This window comes from Panthera onca, chromosome B1, assembly GCF_046562875.1.
Source record: "Panthera onca isolate mPanOnc1 chromosome B1, mPanOnc1 haplotype 2, whole genome shotgun sequence".
Classification (NCBI taxonomy): Eukaryota; Metazoa; Chordata; class Mammalia; order Carnivora; family Felidae; genus Panthera; species Panthera onca.
In genome coordinates this window covers 105,596,689-105,615,717 of record NC_138342.1, presented here as the reverse complement: position 1 = coordinate 105,615,717, position 19,029 = coordinate 105,596,689, and the positions used below count along the sequence as shown (strand labels likewise).

General features: G+C 36.9%; 1 protein-coding gene across 1 annotated transcript; it reads right to left on the bottom strand.

The window, feature by feature from the left end:
* Positions 1-18,440: 18,440 nt before the first annotated feature.
* Positions 18,441-19,029, bottom strand: LOC132677811 (large ribosomal subunit protein eL6). The gene has a single exon (XM_060629581.2). It carries the CDS (start codon positions 19,012-19,014, stop codon positions 18,484-18,486), a length of 531 nt encoding a protein of 176 aa, XP_060485564.1. The 5' UTR covers positions 19,015-19,029; the 3' UTR covers positions 18,441-18,483.

Here is a 19,029-nt window from a genome sequence, read left to right as displayed (position 1 = left end):
TAGTAAGCTGGAGTCTCCCATTGGGTTAGCTGAACCCTTGCATCTGGTGAGCTCAAGCCCTGCTTCAGGTGAGCCCTGCTTCCCTCTCTCTCCCTCTGCCCTTCCCTCATGTTGCGACCTCTGTCTCCCTCAAAAAAAAATCCTGATCTTCTAAAACTTATATTCTTGAAGAGAGTCAGCTACAAAAACAAAAACAAGTAGGTAAAATATATGAAATACGTTGTATACTAAAAAGTGGAAAGTGCTAAGAAAAAATAAATTGTGGAAGGGAAAGAGAAGGTGTGGGGGGGAGGGGAAATTTTAGATGAGGTAGCCCATGAAGATCTCACTGACACAGTGATATAAGTGAGAATGAGAGCATATATCAATAGGAGTTGAGGAAACAAACTTCTGTTAGTATGTCAAACAGAAAAAACATAAATAATATAGAGAAAAATATACTTAGAGAATTGGGGAAGTCTGCCATTGATTTAAGAAGTTAAAAGGATTCACCATCTTAGCTGTGATGGAAAGAAGAGAAAAGAGTGATTACTACCATCGTCATGTCACCATAGTGTCTAGATATGCATGAAGGTGGGACAGTTTAAAGGATACTGAGGCCACGATTAATTACAACTCCCTCAAAGTATGCATACAGAGCAAAGATGGCCTGTGCCTTGCTTCTATGTTTTAAATTACTCACAAGTGCATTTAACAGATGGAAATTACTCACATCAGAACTATACTGATAAACTGAAACAATAGATACAAAATCTGAGAAATATCCTGAATTGGAAGGAGTTCATTGCTGTGCTTTGACCTCACCTTCCATTAGAAATAGCATGAGAAAAGCATTTTAGTTTTCTGGTTGACATCAGATCTTTAGTTGGTTTGTTTAGGCTTTAAAGATTATTTTTAGCTGTTTTGCTGCATTAAATCTAAATTTATCAAGATGTAACTCCATTATGAATCAAGGAAGATCTGTATATAGACTACAAAAGAGGATCAATACAGTCTGGGTCCTGACAGGGATAACATATTATTTCAGTAAGAATACTAGAAGGCATGAGCTAGAGGGAAAATCCTGAGAATGGGATCCTCAAAATGAAGATAATGGAGTGATTGCAGTTATTAATAATGACAATAGCTGTGACCATGAGACAGTGACTTTATAAAAGAGAGTCATACAAAGACATGATTATTGTAAGGAAAAAAATAAAGAATTGGAAGGATGGAAATGTGTATGTTTCATGAAAGTGGATGATGAAATCGCCAGGGATTTGACAGGGGTAATATAGGAGACCTGACAGTGAGGCAAAAGCTGAACTCTTCTAAAAAAAATGAAAAGTGACCTGAGTTTGGTGGATGGCTACAACACAGAGGAATATGTGGTAGTTTGGTCTGATCATGTGAAATTCAAAACAGGGGAACTTATAGGAAAGTAAATTGTCTTGGAAGTGCCTGAGTGGAACAGAAGATGATCTCTCACCTCCATTCCAAGTAAAATGACAAGCCTAGAAAGAGAAAACACCATCACTGAGGCGGGTGTAGGGAATTCTGGGTCTTCAGGGGACAGCCAGATTTCTGGCATAGCAACAAAGGGAAGGGCCCATTTCAAAGAAAGGCTGAAAGTATTGCTGAAGACTGATGGTGAATCTATTGAAGTTATGGAGAGGGGACTGATAGATGTAAAAAACTAAAAATAAAAAATAAACGATGCTACAGAGCTCTGTAAGGATTAGAGTCTGAGGAAAAGGAATTACTCAGTAGTCCTGGGCGTCATGGGGTTACTGATGAAAGCAAGAATAAAGAGATGATAAAGTTATTTATTCCCTAACGTAGCCTTGTTCTGGCTGTTGGGAGAAGGTAGGAATGTGAGTCTTTCTTGGAGTAGATACAGTTCTTGGGGTTATATCTTGACCCAACCAAAAGAGGTGTAATAAATTACAGGGAGGAGGTGATTTTGGTTTAAATCATTTTTATTTAGCTACCAAAATAAGGCAATATTTTCATTGTTTAAAGATTTATTCTTCTAAGTGAAAGTATCTTCAGCTTTATTTTTCACGTAGATTTACACAAGTATTGTGGGTGAAAAAAATTAGGAGCACAGTTGGTTACAATGTCAAAACCAAGTTAAAAACAACATTAATAATCCATAAAGAAATGGGACAATATGTCCTTGCGGAGAATTTATATCAAGAAAGATCTGTGCTGTGTATTCACCATGGGTTTGTGTGTTGTGTCAATTTAGCTAATTTGCTAAACTGGGACTACACTTTCCACAATTCTCTTTCTTAAAAAAAAAAAGTTTACTTATTTATTTTGAGAGAGAGGGAGTGCATGCAGGGAGAGGGGCAAAGAGAGAAAGAGAGAGAGAATCCCAATCCATGTTGTCAATGTAGAACCTGACATAGAGCTCAATCTCATGAGCCATGAGATTATGACCTGAGCTGAAACCAAGCGTTGGACCCTTAACCGACTGAACTATCCAGGCACCCCACCACAATTCTCTTTCTTTTTATTTTCAAATTAGCCTTGGTCACAGTAGCCATTTTGTGGATGCTTCAGGCAGTCATATTTTTTTTTGACTAAACATCAGTGCAAGAGTACCTGTGCTGTTGTACTTCATACACATCATTACTTATCTGCTGGCTCACTTTGTTGTGTGCGACAGTAGCCAGAACTGAGGTTCCTCCAGCTCCTGCCATAACTACCTTTGGCTTCCCCAACTCTGGACCAGATGTGTTTAGCTCCATGACAAAACGCACTGGAATTACCTTCCATGTCACCCCCATCATCAAAACTGGAGGTGTGGAGAAGGTGAGAAGCTGACACAGGTTCTGACAATGGGATCCAGTCTGTCCTTGTTCTTCTACTTCATATCCATCATCTCTTCCCAGCTATCTACCATGCTGACTTTGGTCTCCAGAAAAATCAACCTTACACAGATTATTGAACCAGCTGCCACTAATGTATAACATCAAGTCAGTATAATAAATTCTCACTATGCATCACTCCTAGTAGTTCTGATACAACCTCTTACTTGCTATGTGATAATCTAATAGTTAAGTATCCTTGCTAAGTCCCAGTTTCTTTTACTGTAAAATCCCAATAGTATTTCTACTTCAAAAGATTCTTGTGGGGCACCTCACTGGCTCAATTTCCTGAGCATCTGACTTTTGACTTCAGCTCAGGTTATAATCCCAGGGTCGTGGGATAGAACCCTGCATCTCACTCTGCACTGAGCATGGAATCTGGGATTCTCTCTCCCTCTCCCTCTGCCCTCCCCTACTCACACATACTCTCTCTCTCTCTCTCTCTCTCTCTCTCTCTCTCTCTAAGATAAATAAAATGAAAACAAATTTTAAAAAAAGATTCTTATGAAAAAAATGAGAAGGTTATGTAAAGTACTTAACACAGTGGCTGGAACTTAATAGTTACTCGGTAAAGGGTGGCTTTGATTCTGTAGAGTAAATAAATTTACAACATGGCCTAGTTTATATAAATTCTATTCGTAATCAACACGATGGTCTCCTCCTTGAGATAAGGCAGCTTATAAAATAAGGCAGCTTTATAAAAATAAAGTTTATTTTTATTTATTTTGAGAGAGACAGGAAGAGTGAGCAAGGAAGGAGCAGAGAGAGGAAGAGAGAAAGAGAATCCCAAGCAGGCTTTGCAGTGTCAGCACAGAGCCTGATGCAGGGCTCAAACTCACGAACTGTGATATCATGACCTGAGCCGAAATCAACAGTCAGATGTTTAACTGACTGAGCCACTCAGGCGCCCCAGGCAGCATTTGTATTCTTAATTCTTTTTATTTTCTTTAGTCACTCTGAGGAAAGTAATAAACACTATTTATGAAGTCTGCTCCTGAGAAGAATATATATCAGGATATATCATTTTCAGTCATCAGTTACCTATGGAATAAGATATTATTATCTAGTAAAAACTATATCACAAAAATGTTAATGGCACATTTTTAGATAGAACAAAATAAGAATTATGCTTAATGGAGAGAAAAGTTCTGAACTATCTGAAAAGATACAGGTATCCTATTTAGATGTTTGAGGGGTAAGAGAAAAAATAATTAAAACCAGGGACAAGAACATCAATAAATCTGTGACCAATCTACCTTTATGAATGTCCTAAAATATGCTATTTTATGGGAATTTTTTTTTCAATTTAAGGGAATTTTGATTAAAGTAGTCCTTTAAAAATTAATCTGGTACAAAATTATTTTCACTATGATGTTTTTATTCCAGATATATATTTTTTTTATTTTTACTTTTAGGTGTTATTCTAAAGTGATCATATTTAAGGATAACATATTAATTTAACAAAATAATCCTGTGCTTACCTGCCAACCATGTTGAATATAGGAAAACTTATCCCTCATTATTAGTTTGTAGAGGACTTTCTCTTTCTTTCCTTTAAATTAATTCATGTTCTTTACTGAAGTAAAAAAAATGATTTCTTTTAATCATATTTTCAGATGAATATGAAGTTGGTTGACCTCTTGTAACATTCATTCATGTCTGTTAAAAGTCTGATTAAAAGTTAATATGAAGATTAAGATTGTTGAGCACCGGGGAATCTCTTACTTTCAAGGAGCATCTTTAATAATTCTGAAAGCAGGATGCTTCAGCCATCCAGACGTGCAAATCCCTAATCTCTTCTGTTTCAAGAGATAACCATTTATTTCCATTTCCAAGAGAGTCCATCTGCTCATATGGCTTGAGTTCAGAAGGAGTGGAATCCAATAACTGAAAAAGAAGTGAACTTTCTTTTGTCCCTCAGCAAACTGAGCGTCCCTCCCAGGACAGCAGCAGCTTTAGTGGTCATGACACAATCACAGGGACTCAGAGAGATAAATGAAAAACTGACAAGAATATAAATGGGAGCCTTTAACTAAGCACTACTCAGAAAGAAGAATAAAGGTACATGCTCACAAGCGCTCACCACCGGCACATAGAGGAAAGAAAGATCTGAGTAAAAAAGAGTCATATATTTCAGAAAATTACAAACACAAAGAGGAAGATGGTAACATTCTCTCAATATAAAATAATATTAAATTATTATCGCTCTACTTAATATCTAGGCAGTTCATTGGCTTTTTTTTTTTTAATTTTTTTTAACGTTTATTTATTTTTGAGACAGAGAGAGACAGAGCATGAACAGGGGAGGGGCAGAGAGAGAGGGAGACACAGAATCGGAAGCAGGCTCCAGGCTCTGAGCCATAAGCCCAGAGCCCGACGTGGGGCTCGAACTCACGTGAGATCGTGACCTGAGCTGAAGTCGGACGCTTAACCGACTGAGCCACCCAGGCGCCCCGATTGGCTTGTTTTTAATTGTTCATAAAAATCTGTATTATTTTCTCGTTCCAAAATAGCAAATATTGCTGCTTGGCTTATGAGGTATGTGTAAAACATCAGCCTAAGAGTGGAGAAACAACTAGAGAGATGAAAAACATACTAATATGGAAAGGGTAGGAGAAAGGAAGAAGCAAGAACAACTAGCATGATAAGCAAACCTAACAGCTAATTCTGGTCTCTGTTCTGAAAGTGTAGCATTAGTAGGCTGGCAGCAGTTAACTAATGAAAGCAATAAAATCATCTTATATTTGAAGAACACTTTAAACTTTTTCTAAGTCTTCTTAAGTGATTATCTTAAACGAAGGAAATGAAAATTTAAATCACTTGTCCAAAGCCAAAAAATTGATGAATGAAAATCTGTCTTGGAAAACCATATTCCTAACTGCTATTCCACTGTTCTATCCAGTAACAGTGCTGTTTCCAGAAGAAAGACTTCAATCAGGAATCATACACCTCAACATCTGGATATCTAACTCATAAAATAATGGCATTCTGTAGTCTGAAAAGACTTCACATATCATTTACTAATGTGTCCTGAAGTTTTCCAAATGAAGACCTTTTTATAAAATATAAAAGTATTTTTCCAATTCCCACAAGGCTGCAATTGGACTTTTCGGCCCTAGTGATTGGGGAAGTATATAAAGCACATGCATTCAAGGTCTCCTTGCATTATTCCAAGCTTCATAATTTGGAAACTGGTGATTTAGTCCAATCCTCTCATTTTACAGAGAGGAATCCAAAACCCAGGGAAATTAAGTGAATCACCCAAGGACATAAAGCAAGTTATTCAAAGGACCAAGAGTGCAACTACTCTATGCTGCCTTCCTTCCTCTCTCATTTGGGAACAATTTCTTTTTTCTTTCCCTCTTGGCATATTGTGGCTGTAGTTATCATGAGATTTTAATTCTATTTTGAGTGGTTGGTTGACTTGGCAACACTATTTTCCATACAGCCTGTACTTCATTCCAGCAGAGAATCCAATGATTTCTCTGTTTTCTGCTACTGATTGATAGAGTGCCAACACACTGAGGAGATTCAAGGAAAAAGAAATTCATTAAAAACAAAGATGAATACATAAAATTACTAGGAAAAATAAATTTGGGGTGTTTATCTTTGCCATCAGCAGAATGATGAATTAAACTGAGTGTTTTAATTAATTCTATTATTTTCTTTGCATATTGGGGAAACTTTTCTATGAGGCCTTTGCAAAAGTGTAAAAACATAGAACAAATACTACACATATCATATATCATTGAGGCTGTCTAGTATCCTAGGAGTTTTCTCAAAAGTTGCTTTGTGATGATCTCACTTTGAATGGAAAAAAAAAGATAAAGTAGCAGCTTATATTTTAGCATTTTCTTATGTAGTGGTCATTAACTTTTGCAAAAGAAAACGTAGTACTAAATATGTATTTCATTCAGGTAGTGACGTTGTTTTGGTTCAATATGATCAATTACTAAAAGGCAAATTTGTATTTGGTCAATGTGACTTGCCATGAAACATGTTTTGATTTTTATTATCTTTAGTTGTAAACCTGCATAACTGTGTGACAAAATAAATGTGTCAAAAATGATGGACTCTCGCCTATCTTACTAGACCTTAGGAAAAATTAAGCCAATGAGAAGTAAGTTCTGGTGGAATTATTTAGGTCTTATGGAAACATACCAATCAGGAACAACCTCTGATAGAATAAGCTGGGGATGTTGGGAAACAGTCTGAGTGCAGGCTAAAGGAAGCATTTAAACGGTCAGATTCCCAGTGAAGATGTCACATTTCTGCTATATGTAACTTGCCTGTACACGTAACTCTTTGGGCTTTAACTATATTCCAACATTTTTTTTCCTGCAAGTAAAACTCAACAATAGAAAAAAAAAGGGGGCGCCTGGGTGGCTCAGTCAGTTGAATGTCTGACTTCAGCTCAGGTCATGATCTCACACTCCATGAGTTCAAGCCCCTCATCGGCCTCTGCGCTGACAGCTCAGAGCCTGGAGCCTGCTTCAGATTCTGTGTCTTCCTCTATCTCTGCCCCTCCCCTGCTCATGCTCTGTCTCTCTCTGTCTCAAAGATAAATAAAAACATTAAAAAAAATGTTTTTTTAAATGAGCAGCCAAAACAGTAGTTAAAGTTCAAGGAGGTTATTAATTCCCCATTTTTCCCTGGCCACATTCCTTAGAGGTACACTGTGAAACTGTGAAATTCTCAATATAATAGCTTTAGATTGCTGGCCAGCGAGACAGGTAAAACAAATGCATGCAGGATTCAATAAGGCGGCAGAGTAATTAGATACAACCAATAGAGATTACAGTGTTTCATCAAATTAAATCAAATAATTTTGTATGAAGGTTATGATATTTTTAAACGAGTAAAGATATAATCACTCAGATTGCAAAAAGTGTAGTCTTGAAAATTCCCTTTACTGTCAGTTGAACAAAGAATTAATCTGCAGGTCTCACAGACTCCTCCAAGATGCAGTGCCTGGATCCATTGTTCACTGCCTAATTTCATAACTTGCACTCAACGCTATAAATTCGTACATGTCACTTGTTTCTTAGTAAAGTTTCATTATCATCAGGGGGCAAATCTTCTTGCCATATTCACAGCTCACAGAGGAACTCATATCTGAGACAGTGCTAACATCATGACAGAGGAAAAAGAGGCATACACTGCAATGGCTCTTAATGCTTCTGCTCAGAAGTATCACACACACTTCTAAAAATATAATTCTTCTGCTCTCATTCCATTGACCAATACAAATCTCCTAGCAAGTTCAACAGTAGACATAGGTATATCATTTTCCTTTAAAAATAAACCCTTTTTTGCTCTTGTGATGTGTTTCACCCTACATGGTGTGTAGTTTGATATCAAAATTCACGTTTCGACTACTTTTTGAAAGATGGTTTTCTGGTATATTTTTTGCCTCCCTTTACTACTAGCCTCTCTGACCTCTCCTATTTTCTATATATATCTCTTATGTAAATATATTTGACATATAGTTCTTGTTAAAAAATGTATTGCTGGATCTTGAATTTTAACCAACATGGGTACAAAGTCTTTTTTCTTAATTGATATAGTTAACAATGTACATTGTTGTAACCACTATTGGGCTTTTCTTTCATCTAACTTTTCTTTTTTTTAATGTTTTTTTTTTCTTAAAGAAAGAAAGACAGAGTGTGAGTGGGGGAAGGGCAGAGAGAGAAAGGGAGACACAGAATCCGAAGGAGGCTCCAGGCTCTGAACTGTCAGCACAGAGCCCAATGTGGGGCTTGAACTCACAAGCTGTGAGATCATAACCTGAGCCGAAGTCAGATGCTTAACTGACTGAGCCACCCAGGTGCCCCTAACTTCTCTTTTTATATTCATTGCATTATATTATGTTTATTTTATTCACCTCTATCCCTCCATGAGTTCTAGGCCTTAGATAAATACATTTTCTTCTTTTTTGGTGGTTCCTATACATTTTTCTGACATGTATTTGTATTATAAGCAGTGTCTACTGCATATTGATCTATGTATCTACACCTGAAGCAAAACAAGTATCTTCTTCTGCTTTCACCACCTTTGGCCTTCCATCTCTCCAACACCACTCTCTTCTGTTCATGTCAGCCAGAGTTTCTTTATGGATTGTTATGGGCATCCATCTTTTAGACATTGTTTTCTTAAGCAACAATAAATTTTAGTAAGTTCTACACCTACCTTTATTTCTCATATCATAATTCATTTCTCCTAGTTTTACTTCTATTCTGGATATAATATATTCATGGGGCGTCTGGATGGCTCTGTGCGTTAAGCTGCCTACTCATAATTTTGGCTCAGGTGGTGATCTCACAGTCATGAGATCAAACCTCACATTGGACCCTGCATTTGACATGGAGCCTGCTTGAAATCTCTCTCTTCCTCTCCCTCCGCTCCTCTCTTGCCTGTGAGAGTGCACTCCCTCTCTCCCTCTTTCTCTGTAAAAAATAAAAATAAAAAATAGGTGTAATATATTCTCTAATAGTCTTTCAGAGAGGTATTTTTGTAGTAAATATTCTAAGTCCATTTATACCTAAAAATATTCTTATTAGCTCATATTTAAATAATTTAAAAAGAAAATTCTAGGTTTACTTTCATTTTCCTTCAACAATTTGAAACCAATTTATTATATTTTTATATCTCATTTGCCTTGAGAAAATTGATATCACTCTTCTCATCCTTCAACCCTTGAAGTGACTTACTTTTCTTGCTAGAAGCGTTTAAAATGTCATTTTCATCTTTGATGTTTTTATATTTCACTATTATGCATCTGAATGTGCATTATTTTTCTTTTCAGCAGATCACATACATTTTCAAACTGAGATCTTATGCCCTCTTTTTTTCAAGAGGGGTTGAATTCTCAATTATTATTTTTTAAGTTTATTCATTTATTTAGAGAGAGAAAGATAAGAGACAGAGACAGAGAGAAAGTGCATATACGCATGAGGAGGAGAGGGGCAGAGAGAGAGAGAGAGGGTGAGAGAGAAAGAATCCCAAGCAGGTTCCACACTATCAGCTCAGAGCCCCATGCAGGGGTCAAACCTACAAACCATGAGATCATGACCCTAGCCAAAGTCAAGTCAGATGCTTAAGCAACTGAGCCACCCAGGCAGCCATCAATTATTATGTTTTTCAATATTTTCTTCCCCTCATGTACTATTTCTGCTTCTTAGCTCTCTTCATACCTGTTGCTTAATTTCTGCTTCTGTGCTCCATTATTATTTTATTATATTTTGTTTTTCTGTCTCTTCATTCTAGGAAACTTCCTGGTTTTTTAGCTCAGTGATTTATTCTTTTGTGAAATTCAGTCTGCTATCAGGCCTATCCATTGAGTTTTTTATTTCAAAGTTAGTCTTTTTGTAACCATCATCTCAGATAGATCTTGGTTATAACCCAATTTCTGCTTCGTGTTTCCAATATTTTTCCCATCTTGCATATTTACTAGGCCAATTTTAAATTTGTGTCTACTTCATTAGATTCACTTCCTCTGGCATGTGTTGTTTGCCTTCTTTGCTTTCTTTCATGGTTATTTCCCTCAAACTTCACTATGAGCTCATCTTTTAAGTACTTGGTACTATCAGTTGTCTACTAATAATGATTGCTAGAGGAGAAGATAAAACCTTAAACATTAGCATATGCAACCCGGAGTAAATTTATGGAACAGAATGGAGGACATATTTCAGGGGAGAGAGTTTCTTGATTGACATCTGAGATTGACCATCCACTCTGTTTCTTTTCCAGGAATCCTTTATCTGCAAAGAAATGTTTTAGACCCTGTGCTCTAGGCTCTGCTTTTTCTTTTTGAGACCAACACTCATTGATACAATTGCCTTATCCAGAGGGAAAAGGGAAAAGCAAACATTCAGAGGATGGCTAGCTTCCCAGCCCTTGTTGTAGCTCCCATCCCAGCCAGGCTCCAGACGACCTCGATGTCACACTGAAGCAGGAGTGTGGAGGGTAAAGAAAAGAGCATACCTGGAAGGTCCTTTCCCAGCATCTTCTGTCTGTGGTTCTTTTGGATTCCTAAAAACAATCTTGCTAGCTGCTGAAATGGCTAGTTGCTCTGTGGCGTCTCCATTGTTGTGTTTTAGTGAGGAAGTCAACAGCCTAAGTTAATTTGTCATTTTCCTGGAAGTTGTAAATACATGTGCATGTGCATTGTATTCTTCATCAGAAGATACATTTGACTCTCAGTGATATGCATGTGACTTACATGAGGCTAATCTCAGTTTCTACAATTTTCATCACTTATTTTGTATCAACCTAAAGGGTAAATTTGATAAGTTTTGGATTTATTCATATCTATTTCTCTCTTTATCTATATGTCAACCTACCTACTTATCTAACTGGATAATTTAGGGTTCAGTCTAATATTTGTGCAGTATGATTGTTTATGCCAGTGAGATATTTGATAATTATTTAGCTCACAGGTAGAAGTATTGTAAAGAACAACATTTCCCAAAATGCTTTTATTAAAGAAACAGATGTAGTTAATTAATTTGTTTAAACAAATGTACACAATATATTTACTAAAATACTAAGAATTCTTCATATATTAATGTGCATTGTGAATTTTGGGAAAAAGTCATGGCATTATATATATATATATATATATATATATATACACACACACACACACACACACACACACACACACACACACATATATATATACGTATACATATATACATATATATACACATATACATATATACATATATATGTATATATATGCATAGTATTTTTAAAGTTACAAATATGACTCATAAAATATAGTATGAGCATGTGCAAAATTTTATTTAATTCAAAAAAATGTAAAGCCAGCAGGAGGATGATTTGAAGACCAGAAATTTGTATAGTCCATCAGAAAAGGCATGCTGAATAAATTTGTTACATTACAGACAGAACTGATTTATGCCCTATAAGACAGTAAAACTGTAACCTTTGAGGTAATCATTTCCACTCATCAGTATTAATTTACATCTCTACCTCACAAACAAGTCAACATGTACCTCACAAAGCCTAACCTTGTCAATATTAAATTTTATTAAAAAACAAAACAAAACAAACAAACAAGGGAGGGACCTCCTCTTAAATAAATGATCCAAGGGTGGATCTGTTAGACAATGTTCAAGAATGACCTTGAAAGAACCTTTGGCAATCTTTGTTTGTAAATTTGGGGTCATTTTTATAAAAATTATTTTTCAAATATATTAAGTTGTCTTTTCAGTGGATATCTATCAGGATTAGTATTTCTATATCTATATTTTGGAAAACATTAGAATAGACCATACATAAGTACAGATATCAAGAAATCATAGAGTTGAAGAATAGGTAAAATCTGAACTAGCATTGAATAACACATACACTAAGTACCCCTTTCTTTTTACATGTTCCATGTCATTTTTTGTTTATTCTTTTTCTTCTTTTGCCTTTTCTTAAGTTTCTGGATTTCTTTCCTAAAACCTGTGTGTTGCTACCTTTGGAACTTTCCTTTCATAATAAAAACTTCCTTCATTTTTTTCACTTTCTTCAATGTTGGTATACCATGAGGAGACTGTACCCCCAAAGCCTTCTCCAAAGGTGTAGCTAACAAAGAAGTAGTAAGCATGGAACACTCCATTGTCTGGAAATCAGAAGGTGGGAGGGAACCCTGACTACCATTTCTAAGTTGTTCATACACTATATTCCTTAACACTTTGTTCCTTTGAAGATTTTGCCTTTGTACTCTTTCTCTTTGGCATTATCTCTTAATATCTGAGCCAGAAATGATCATTCTGGAAAAATTAAAACATCTTCTTTCAGTCTTCCTCAGGTACCATCACAACAATAGGATATTTCAGTCTGTACCACTCAGTTTCTGATTCCATAACCATCAGTTACCATGTTCTTTGAATTTGTGGTGACCTAGACACCCTTCAACCCTTTCTTTCCTTCTCATTAATTCCTTATTATTTTCAGTTCCTTTCTGTAGAACTTGGATTACATGAGCCATCCCTTCAATACATTTATTTCTAAATATGTTCAATTTCTTTAGAGGTTTTGTTTTATCTGAGGGAAGTATATCATTGATGAACAAAAACCCTACAACATCAAAGATAGCCTTGATGGAGGAGTTAAGATGGTGGCGAAGTAGGAGGACCAGGATTTCCCTCATCCCTCAAAGACAGCTGTATTGAGGTCATAACACTCGCAACACCCAGGGAATCAATATGCAAAGTGCAGAAGGATCTTCACAGGTGGAGGGAGACAGCTTGGCGGGATCAAGGTGCATGTATGTGTATTGGGGGAGAAAAACATCATTGGCATGGAAGGGAGAAAACCCCTTCTGTGGAGAGACAAAAGGGAAAGACAGAGAGGCTATGGAATTGGGGTATTGAGTAAGTACAAGAGGTAAACCTCTCGGTACCATGGACTGGGGAATGAGAAATATGGAGAGTGTCAGTTTCTATTTGGCAAACAGCCTTAAGAGCTAAAGATCTGAGTTTTCAGGGTGTGCAACTTTCTCCTGACCTGAGCTGGCCCTGTGCACGCCCCTGGGGTGTGGGAGGGGGAAGGAGCTGACTCCAGGGCACTGTAGCGATCTCAGGGCCACACTGGGAGAGAACAGTCCCTTCCCTTGAGTGTTGTTGGAAGAGCATTTATTGCCTCCAGAAGGACAAAAGACCCTGCAAGTGCCAGCCACAAGGCTTTTCATTGGCAGGGCTGTGGCGCAATACCAGAACATGGTCCATGAGGTGCAGGGCTCTTTAAGACATTGGGTTTGAATCCCAGCTGAGCACCTATGAAGAGCAGCAGACTGTGGAGTAGGGCAGGCTGACCGTCCATGCTGCTCTGTGAGGGTTGCTTGAACAGTGTGGTTTGAGACACTCTGTCTGGGGAGGAGAGACTGGGGAGTCGTCATTTTTTCCCCATCACCAACAGGGTGGGGATTCAGGAAACAGGACAGTGGGAACCCAGTGGAAGCTGGAACCTCTTACACTAAACCCCACCCCTCCATGCCAGGCAGCTGCTTATCTACTGGAGCAAGACTGACACTTGAATGAACCAGACAGCCTCTCTTCCCAGGACAGCCACCAGTGCCAGTCACCAACAGACAACTTTCCTGCGGTTTTGTATGTTAGTCTGTTTGTCTTTTTTTTTTTCCTTTCCTTTCCTTTCTTTTCCTTCCCTTTTATCTTTTTTCTTCTCTTCACTTCTCTTCTTTTTTCTTTCTAGCTCTTTTTTTTTTCCTTTGGAATCAGGCTCATAGTTTCTGATATGGTTTTTGGTCAATTCTTATTTTATATATGTAGTGTATGTATATATATATATATATATATATATATATATATATTCTGTTTTGTTTGTTTAATTAGGCATTTACTCTATTCTTTTTATTTACTTTATTCTTTTTCTATATATTCTTCTTTATTCTCCTTTTCCTCTCTCTTGATTGAAGCTTATAGTTTTTTATTCACTGCTTAGTCTTTTTTTCACCCCTTTCATTTTTCTGTTTGTATAAGATCAGGCATCTTCCTCCCCTTTCCTTTTTTCCAGGGTTACTTCAACTAACAAGCCAAAGCACGCTTGGCTGAAGGTCCAAACACTGCACTACCACAAGCAAGAAAGGGCTTTTCAGAGAACTAACCAGTGGGATAGAGCAGCCAAAATGTAACAACAGAGTACATGAAACACACTCCAAAAAACAGTTCCTGAAGGGCCAGGCCCTGGATGGTGTACGACACAGAAGTTCTCACAGGTGCAGGACACATAAGCTATTAAAACACATAAAAGACAGAAAACTAGCCAAAATGATGACATAAAAGAATTGTCCTCAAAAGAAAATCCATAAAAAATTACAGCTAGGGAATTGCTCAAAACATATATAAACAATGTATCTAAGCAAGTTTAAAAGTACAGTAATAAGACTAATATCTGGGCTTGAAAAAATGCATAGATGACAGCAGAGAATCTATTGCTACAGAGAACAAAGACCTAACAAATAGTCATGATGAACTGAGAAATGCTATAAATGAGATGCAAAATAAACTAGAGACAGTGGCAATGAGGATGGAAGAAGCAAAGGAGAGAACAGGTGAAATAGACGATAAAATTATGGAAAAATATGCAGTTGAAAAAAAGAGGAAAGGAAATTGCTAGACAATAAGGGGATAATTAGAGAGCTAAGTGATTTCATTAATGAAACAATATCCATATCATGGGAGATCCAGAAGTAGAAAAGTGAGAGAAGGGGTTAGAAGGCTTATTTGAACAAATTAGAGCTGAGAACGTTCCTTATCTGGGAAAGGAAACAGGTATCCAAGTCCAAGAGGCACAGAAAACTCCCTTCAAAATCCACAAAAACGGGTCAACACCATGAAATATCATAGTGAAACCGGCAAAAAAAAAAAAAAAAAAAAAAAAAAAAAAAGAAAGAAAAAGAAAGAAAGAACTCTGAAAGCAGCTAGGGACAAACAGTCCTTAACCTACAAAGGTAGACACATAAGGGGAGTAGCAGACCTGTCCACTGAAACTTGGCAGGCCAGAAGGGAGTGGCAGGAAATATTCAATTTGCTCAATAGGAAAAATATGGAGCCAAGAATCCTTTATCCAGCAAGGCTGTCATGCAGAATAGAAGGAGAAGTAAAGGCTTTCCCAGACAAACAAAAACTAAAGGAGTTCATGCCCACTAAACCAGCCCTGCAGGAGATCCTAAGGGGGACTCTGTGAGTGGAAAGCAGCAAAGACTACAAAGGACCACAGACATCATCATACACACAAAACCTACAGATAATACAATGGCACTAAATCCCTTCCTTTCAATAATCACTCAATGTAAATGGACTAAATGCCCTAATCAAAAGACATAGGGCATCACAATGTATTAAAAAAGAGGATCCATCTACATGCTTCTTACAAGAGACTCATTTTAGATCTAAGGACACAAGCAGATAGAAAGTGAGGGGATGGAGAACCATCTATCATGCTACTGGATATCAAAAGAAAGCCAGAGATAAAGTAAATTTTATATTGACATACTAGGTTTTAAAACAAAGACTGTAACAAGAGGTGAAGAAGGGCATTATATCCTAATTAAGGCATCTATCTTTCAAGAAGAGCTAACAACTGTGAATGTTTATGCTCCCAATGAGTAGGAACCTAAATGTATAAATCAATTAATCACAAACATAAGTAAGCTTACTGATAATAATACTGTGATTGTAGGGGACTTTAATATTACACTTACAACAATAAACAGATCATTTAGGCAGAAAATCAATGAGGAAACAATGGTTCTGAATACTACATTGATCCAGATGGACTTAACAGATATATTCAGAAATTTTTACCCAAAAGCAGAAGAATACACATTCTTCTCGAGTGTACATGGAACATTCTCCAAAGTAGATCACATACTGGGTCACAAAACAGCCCTCAACAAGTATAAAAAGACTGAGATCATATTATGCATATTTTCACATCACAACACGATGAAACTTGAAATCAACAGCAAGAAAAAATCTGGAAAGCCCCCAAATGCATGTAGGTTAAATAACATCCTACTAAAGAACAAATGGGTTAACCAGGAAATTAAAGAAGAATTTAAAAAATATATGGAAACAAATGAAAATGAAAACACAACAGTCCAAAACCCTTTGGGATGCAGCAGAGGCAGTCCTGAGAGGACAATACATTGTAATTCAGGCTTATATCAAGAAGCAAAAAAGGTCCCAAATACACAACCTAACCTCACACGTAAAGGAGCTAGAAAGGGAGCAGCAAAGAAAGCCCAAACCCAATAGAAGAAGAGAAACAATAAAGATTATAGCAGAAATAAACAACACAGAATTAAAAAAAACAACAACAGTAGAACAGATCAATGAATCTAAGAACTGGTTTTTGGAAAAACAAAATTGATAAACCCTTAGCTATACTTCTCAAAAATATAAAAGAGAGGACCCAAGAGATAAAATCACAAATGAAAGAGGAGAGATCACCACTAACATCACAGAAATACAAATAATTTTTAAAGAATACTATGAAAATTATATGCCAACAAATTGGACAATTTGGAAGAAATGGATAAATTCCTAGACACTGACACACTACCAAAACTCACATAGGAAGAAATGGAAAATTTGAACAGACCCATAACCAGGGAAGAAATTGAATCAGTAATCAAAAATCTTCCAACAAATAAGAGTCCTAGGCCAGATGGCTTCCCAGGGGAATTCTACCAGACATTTAAAGCAGAGTTAATACCTGTTCTTCTCAAACTGTTCCAAAAACTAGAAATGGAAGGAAAGCTTCCAGACTCATTCTATGAAGCCAGCATTACCTTGGTTCCCAAACCAGACAAAGATGCCACTAAAAAGAAGAATTATAGGCCAATATCCCTGATGCAACTGGACACAAAAATTCTCAACAAAATACCAACAAATTGAATTCAACAGTGCATTAGAAGAATTATTCGCCATTATCAAGTGGGATTCATTCCTTTACTGCAGGGCTGATTCAATATTTTCAAATCAAACAATGTGATACATCACACTAATAGAAGAAAGGATAAGAACCATATGATCTTATCAATAGATGCAGAAAAAGCATTTGACAAAATACAGCATCTTTTCTTAATAAAAACCCTCAAGAAAGTTAGGATAGAAGAAACATACCTTAATGTCACAATAGCCCATATATTGAAGGCCCACCAGTAATATTTTCCTCAATGGTGAAAAACTGAGAGCTTTCCCTTGAGATCAGGAAGACAACAGGCATGTCTACTCTCACCACTGTTGTTTAATATAGTATTGGAAGTCTTAGGTTCAGAAATCAGAAAACAAAACAAAATAAAAGGCACCCAAATTGGCAAAGAAGCCAAACTCGCACTCTTCACAGATGACCTGATACTCTACATGGAAAATCCAAAAGACTCCACAAAAAAAATGCTAGAGCTGATACATGAATTCAGCAAAGTCACAGAATATAAAATCAATGTACAGAAATCAGTCACATACACCAATAGTGAAGCAACAGAAAGAGATATCAGGGAATTGATCCCATTTACAATTGCATCAAAAAACATAAAATACCTAAGAATAAACCTAACCAAAGAGGTAAAATATCTTTACACTGAAAAATATAGAAAGCTTATGAAAGAAATTGAAGAAGACACAAAGAAATGGAAAAACATCCATGCTCATGGATTGGAAAAACAAATATTGTTAAAATTTTGATACTACCCAAAGCAATCTATACATTCAATGCAATCCGAATCAAAATAGCACCAACATTCTTCACAGAACCAGAACAAACAATCCCAAAATCTGTATGGAGCCACAAAAGACCCTGAATAGACAAAATAATGTTGAAAAAGAAAACCAAAGCTGGAGGCCCCAAAATCTAGGACTTTAGCACGTATTACAAAGCTGTAATCATCAAGATAGCACGGTATTGGCACAAAAACAGGCACACAGAACAATGGAATAGAATAGAGAACCCAGAAATGGAGCCAAAAATATATGGCCAACTAATCTTTGAGAAAGCATGAAAGAGTATCCAGTGGAAAAAAGAGGCACATCTTTTTTTTTTTTTTTTTTTGAGATGGATCTGTTATTTAATTAGGTTCTTTGTAAGAAATTTAGAACACCAATTTGTGAGGGTAAACTCCATTCGTGAGAGCAAACACAGAGCAGAGGTAGCCCTGAAGCTGAGGAACGGCTTTGATTTTTGGCAGAATTTGCGAGTCCACAGCTTTCTGATCAACCTCGCGCTGCTCTATAATCTCATATTTCTCTTTCTCCGTGTCGAAGATCTCACCTTCCTGGTGTCTGGGCTTACGCAGCTTCTTCTTAAAGTAAGCATCAGTGAGGTGTTTGGGGATTTTCACATTGCTGATATCAATTTTGGTGGAGGTGGCAATGACAAATTTCTGGTGTGTTCTACACAGAGGAACTCGATTAAGGGACAGAGGTCCAGTCATAAGTAGCAAGCCACTGCTCAGTTCCTTCAGGAAAATCACTCTCTTGCCTCTGTGGCGCCCAGTGAGGATGATCAAAATGGTCCCAGGAGTGATGCTAGCTCGCAGTTTCCTCACATGCTGACTAAAAGGTTTTTTGCCGTGGTTCAACAGCTTCCGAGGCACATCTTCAGTAGGATAATACCTAGGCATTTTGCAAAGTTTAAC